The 6801-nt window shown below is 36.4% G+C and overlaps 1 protein-coding gene across 1 annotated transcript in view; it reads right to left on the bottom strand.

Moving 5' to 3' along the window:
- Positions 1-4732: 4732 nt before the first annotated feature.
- The window catches only part of LOC118748035, a 42716-nt gene continuing 40647 nt past the window's right edge, over positions 4733-6801 (bottom strand). The window contains exon 5 of the mRNA XM_036482323.1: positions 4733-5830. Coding sequence (XP_036338216.1) covers positions 4814-5830 — 1017 coding nt within the window. The 3' untranslated portion in view covers positions 4733-4813. The remainder of the gene's footprint in view (positions 5831-6801) is intronic.

Genomic DNA, 6801 nt, shown 5'->3' with positions numbered 1-6801 from the left:
TTTCTTTTTGGCAAATGCGAATTGCTCCATCACAAAATGTACAAATTCAATCAAATTAGACTTCGAACGTTGAAACTAAGTACTTGTTATTAATTGATAATAATTATTATTATTTTTTAATTGTTTACTATACCAGTATACATACATACATACATACATATCTGTATGTATATTTAAACTATTCCAGTCATTAACTTAATTTTTAAGTCTATAGTAAATATATTTACATGTACGTAAGCGAGTGCGTAATTTAGTTGTATGTCATTGGCTTTGTTTCTTTTCTTTTCTAGCAGATAATTATCAGCAAGAAGAAGAATGAGAATATTGAAAGAATTACGCTCACAGAGAGCGAAATAACGAAAAAGTAAAGAAACGCAAAACTAGCAGAAACTAGCAAGTAATCAGCTGGTCGGTGTATTTGACAATTAAAAATATTTGGCGCGAATTTTTGTTTATCCATTTTGACAGCTGCTAGTTTCTGCTATTCAAAATTTAACTAGCAGAAATTAGCAGCAGAGCCAAAAATAGAAGAGCGTAAGAACGAGAGAGAGCAGCTAGTTTCTGCTAGTTTTTTGGGTTAAGAAACGCTTTCCAGCAGAAATTAGTCATAATTTGTGATAATTATCTGTTAAGAAACAAAGCTATTGTATAAATACGATCAAAGACGAGAGTTATTAAGACGAAAGTGATAAGTTTAAACGAAAAATGCACAAAAAAATGGGCAAAAGTACAAAAGAGGACCGAATAAAGAAATATTTATATATTTTGTATTTAGACGAAAAAGTAGTATCTATGTAAATATGTATTTGTGTTTATTTTGTAGCTTATTATTAAAATCAATGAAATAAAAGATGCCAATTGCGCAACTTTGACAAATATTTGTTATGATTATAATTTATTATTACTTAATTCTCACTCAAAAAGATATCATGCAAATTGTAAAAAACCCGCCAAACGTAGTGTATGTATTTAGACATGTACGAGTGTATTTACATACATATGCACCTACTCCTTCCCTGTGGGAAAATCTCTAGTTTTGAACTGGTGCATTTCTAGTACAGTTCGCGATAAATCTCTTTTGCATGCAAACAACTGGCGAATTTAAAACACAGCGATGTCATCGGAATTGGAAATTGTCCCCCGCTGCATTACCCTTTCTATAGTTCAGAACCAGTCCTAAATTCGACATATGGGATCTAGTTCGCTTTGCACCCGTTTGCATTCGTTCTGCATCCCTTTTTCTATAGTTTTGAACCAGTTCTAAATTCGTCATTTTAGATATAGATTTCTAAAAATTCTTTTTTAAAAGTACCACATATCGCTGCTTTTGAACTGATGGCGATCTAGTTACTATCGAACTGGTTCGTTTTTGGCAATAAAGATCTAGTACGGAACTATAAATTTGGTTCACCAGTTCGGAGTTTCCCTACAGGGCATATATCTGCATGTGTGCGATGTAATCCGGTTAAGTATTTGTTAAATTTTTTTTAAACAAATTACAATTAAAATCATCGATATCAAATTTTTGAGTGCCGTCGCATTTTTACCAACAAATGTATATACATACATATGTATGTATGTACATATTTATTAATCGTTTTTATATGAATAAGTGTAGCAAATTAAATTATTGTACAAATGAAAATACATTACAATGCAACAACACTATAGAATACACTTAGGTCTTTTTTTAAGCGGTACGTGCGTTCCTCAGAAAACCGCATAAAAAAAAAATCCGCGTAAAAAAGTTCTTTACTTTCAAACAAAAACAGGGGATGCGTTCCACGATTTTAAAAAACCGCATAAATTCAGATACTCCATTTAGAAAATTCTAAAAAAAAAAATCCAGTGAGGCAATATTAATAAAAAAAAAACAATTTATTTTTTCACTTCAACATTTATTATTCCATGTAGAACTGAACATTAATGAAATAAATAAAATTGTATCTGTATTTTAAGCAAAAACAAAAAAAATATACCACAAAAAATACATGAATTATCTAAGAATACAAAGACAAATTATTTATCAAAAGCATTGTCTCTTACACACTGAAAAAAAGTAATAAAAGCTTCACAAAAAAGCAAAATCGCTACAGCGAAGAAATGGTTTGAAAAACCGCATAAATTCAATCTCGCATAAAAAACCGCATAAAAAGAGACCTAAGTGTACTCTGTACTCACTTCAATGCGCTTTAATGCATACTAAACATGCGAGTTCTATTTTTAAACAACTTCCGTGTAATGCCATTGTTTTTAAAATAGTAAATAATCATTGAAACATACTAAAAGATAAATCTAAAAAAAAAACAAAATTGTAATAAAATTATGAAGTTGCATCATTGATATTAGCCAGAAGTAAACATTGTTAATGTCATAACGAAATTCAAGCTAACTTAGATATGTATTAGCAAGCAGGATAGTATATCAAGCAGCGACATGCTAGAAATATTCATGAGTACCCATTTTTCAGGGTACATCTATACAACTCACTTACTGCTCACCCAATGCTCTGCGTGGCATATTGTTTAATATGGAAATGTTTAATAGACTATTAAATCTTTGGTCGATCTACATACTTATGCCCACTAATGGACTAACCTTTAAAGAATTTATATTTGGCGTTTTCCTTCACTAGAAGGGGTCTATAACAGGGCCTTTCCAGGAGCCGGCTTCAGGCCGCGCATTAACGTGCGTCTGATTCGACGCCTGTGGTTTTTTCTTGGGAGGAAATCTATATCCTAAAACAAGTGGAAGTTTTCATAACGAGAAATGCAACGATTTGTACCCACGAGGGAGCATTACAAAAGCATAGTGTGTGCTGAATTGTCGGTACCCAATACTCGGTACTCAATACTTCCTTTTCGGTATCCGATATCGATTCTTTACATTGAACGTTCGCCATTATACGTATTTCAAGTTTAGAAAAAAATATTTGATTGCTATTTTATATGATATGGGCAAAAAACTTGAACTCGGGCAACAGTAAAATATTTGTGGTATTCGCACTTACCTGGTTATCAGGTTTTCTGAGTTAACAAACAAGTAAGACATATTTATAAATTTTTCATTTGAATCAGTATTGAATGCTCCTTTGGCCCCTACATTCGGCTTTTGATAAACTAGTCTCCCCTGAACCGCTTTTTCCATATTTTTGGCCTATGCACTCTCTTATTAGACCCCTTAACATTTCGGTACCGAGTATCGAAAGTATTGGATACTTTTCAAATCGGTGCCGAGTAATCCTTTAATTTGGTGAAGGCATAATCGCAAAGAATTTCGAAATCTGTTTATACTGGCAATGAAGTATCTCTGCGCACCACCTTCCTCAGTGAACTCAGTAACTGTGTTTATCATTTATGTTAAAAATATAAATAGATTTTTGCTCGATAATTCGCAAATGCTTCTTTTCATAAGGAAAAATATTAAAATGGTTAACTTTAATTAAATACTAGTGGTATCTAACATTAAATTGGATTATAAAAATACAAAAAAAATTAATTCCTGAACTGGATTTTTAAATTGAATCTTCTATAATCTAAATCCGGAAATCCGGCCGGATTTTAGCTAGTATCCGGCCGGATAGTCGGATAACAAAAAACGGCCAGATAAGCCGGATTCCGGATATCTACCGATACCCGGCACATCCCTAGTTGAATGGAATAAATATATAGCGGACCTCTATTAGAATTCCGGAGAAAAGTTAATGGGAAAATAGACATTCCATGAATGCAGGGTCTAAGCGAAAAAAATAAGGTCGATAATGGGTTCTATTGACAATAGTTCTACTAACATTAATTCTGAAAGCCAAGCTGCGATTAGATCCCTGCATTGCAACTTAGGGCAGAAAAATTATGGAAGACTCTGAACGAGGAGTTACTAGCCAAAGTCACCAGTGAAGTGATCGCTCTTTATTGCCCCATTATCATTGCAATGGTAGTTATTTTTACTAGGCCCTGCTTAGGAGAAGCGCACGGTAAGTGGATGGGTTGTCCCGCAAAAGAATTTTATATTTTTGCAAGCAGCGATATTTGTTATAGAAGAGGTCATTTTGCTGGGATATTCTTGGTGCAAATAAGCGAAGCAGACAAGTAAATATTTGACTAGTGCATCGCGCCAAATGCTTCGCCGTTTTACTACTGGGCTACCACAAGTGTAATTTGAGAACATTGTATAAACGTGCATACTTTTAGGCGCAAGTTGTAAATCCAGCTTAGTCAAGCCAACAATCATTTTATTGTCGTTTACGTGGAATAAAAGTATTTGAAATTACAAAGAAAAGAGTTTATGGAAGACCGTCTCCAGTAAGTACTATGTATGTTTGTCTTAGAAAAAATAGTTCATATTTCGTTAGTATTTTCGAAAAATGCATTAAAAAAATATGGAAAGCAATTATTAAGACTGAATGCATACATAACATAATATTTTTATTTGTTTGTAAATATGTATTTATGCAGCCACTTACTTACTGAACCATTTCATCATTTTGTTGCCTTTTTAAATTTTAAATTTTAATTTTTATATTACCTTTATTTGAAATTTAAATTCGAAAGCATACGGACTTTATAAACTCACACATTTTAATACAAACGAAAACATTCATATACCATATGCGTGTATACATATATATATATGTATATGCGTGTATGCGTAGTTTTTTTTAATGTTTTTGGCCCAAGTCTTACCTAAATCATTACAATTAAGAAATAATTTACAATTTAGCAAAAACGTTGCATTTTTTTTTAGACATACATACATACTTAGTATTTATGCATTTATGTACAAGTAATCGTAGATATTCATTCGTTTAATGTGGTCACGTTACGCTGATTTCCTCATCACTATCTGAATTTGAATCATCGTAGTCGTCGTAGTACATTTTCATGAATTCCGGATTCTGGAATGGTGGCATCGCGTGCGTACTGACATGTGAATGCGCTGACGTTGGTACTGGCGGCGATGCTGACAAGTGCATACCGTTGCTGCTGTGTTGATGGTGTTGGTGTTGGTGGTTATGCGACGCCTGCAGTGCCTCACTCATGAAAATGCCGCCCGGATGTGCCGCGTGCAGCTGCAAGGAATGCTGTTCACCACCGATTCCACCTGCGCCTGCTACAGCGCCGGCCAGACTCAGCATATTGATGCGCCGCTGCTTAGCTTCGTTGATTGTTGACTCCAATTTGAATTTGAGATCGGCAGCGGCCAGATGCTTTTGCATTTCCGCATTGATTTTCGCCTGGAACTCGGCGCTCGACAAAGGCGGCATGCCAATACTCGCACCACCGGCACCGCAACCACCACCAATAACAATACCGCCGCCAGCAGAAAGCGGTGGCGATGAGGCAGCCGAAGAGGATGCGTTCGATGATTGATCGTTTAGATTGGCATTCAATTTGGCGGCGACGGTCAGCAGCGGAGGTGGTGAGCTCATTTGCATGCTCGGCGCCGAGCTGAAGGCCACAGCAGCGGCGGCAGCTGCCACAGCCACACTACTGGGTATATGATGCATGAGCGGTGGCGAATGAAGCGTGCCAGATGCGGAGGGCGTGGACGCCGGAGATTGCATGGCGTTGGGCGTGGCTGCACCGTTATTGGTTGGTGTGTCGGCATTGGCGCGCTCCTCTTTGGGTTGTGGCGATAGGCTGTGCGAGGGTGGTGATGGAGGAGTTGGCGAGAGCGGTGAAATGGGGCGATCGCATTTAGCATCGGATAAGTCGGGATTGGGGTTGTTCTTGTTGGGTAATGTTTGATCACGTGAGCCGCCGCTGGCCAGTAGCTCGCGCTCCTTGGAGTTGCGCCATTTCATACGTCGATTTTGAAACCAAATTTTCACCTGAAAAAAAGAAAAAAAAATTGTTTGAAATATTTAATTAGTCAAATAATTTTAAAACGTAACGAATGGTGGAAGGAAACTAAATTAAAGCCCAAATATACGAACAGTTAAGGCTACACATTTTGCCATATTTGTAATTTATGTTTCAAGGGATTGAAAAACGGACGATGGGTCTGCCAGAAACAGCAAGAAATGTTGCAACATTGAAAATTGCAGAAACTAGCATCCCGAAAATCAAGATGCATTGAAAAAAAATTAGCTAGTTAAGTTTTCGGCTGATTCATTATTATTTAGAAATATTTCAGAACACGAAAATTGTAACTTCACGAGGCACAAGGAGTATTTTCCTGTAACTCTACCCAACAAATTTTAAACTTTTGATTTTACCCGAGATGACCCTAGCAATTTGTAATCGATTTTGGGTCACTAAATGGGAATTATTTTGCTTCAGAACCTTAGAAAAGTACTTCCCAGCTTCTTCAACCACTTCATACATATGTATGTATGTATGTCCCAAGACGTAGTCCAGAGAGACGACAGATTAACAATTTAATATCAAATAAAGTTGCAAATAATTTCCTATTCTTTTTTTTAGCTTTTTTCCCAGTGCAGCTAACAGCTAAAGAGAAAGTTTTGAAGTAACCGTTGAGTTCTAAACTTCTTATTGCCGCTGGCCATGCCAGCACTCCGGCCAGCATGGTCAAAAGAGTTAAGCTCCATTTGAGTGAAGCACTTGCGGGCGGGCGCGGCCTGGTTTACTTGTTTCGATGGACATGAGCCGCCAGTAAAGCACTTTCCAAAATTTCATGTTGCAGCGAAACCATTGCACCGCCTGCCCCGCCGCCTTATGACCCTGCGAAAATTGCTCAGCCAAAATTTTATTGTTGCCTGCCACACACAGACACAGCAGCACTCACACACAAAAAAAAATGCAAATAGAGACAATTTTATAAAGCTAACAAGAATTTATT

This window comes from Rhagoletis pomonella, unplaced genomic scaffold (assembly GCF_013731165.1).
Source record: "Rhagoletis pomonella isolate Grant_MI unplaced genomic scaffold, Rhpom_1.0 Rhpom_scaffold_00012, whole genome shotgun sequence".
NCBI classification, from domain to species: Eukaryota; Metazoa; Arthropoda; class Insecta; order Diptera; family Tephritidae; genus Rhagoletis; species Rhagoletis pomonella.
This window is presented reverse-complemented; position numbering and strand designations above follow the sequence as displayed.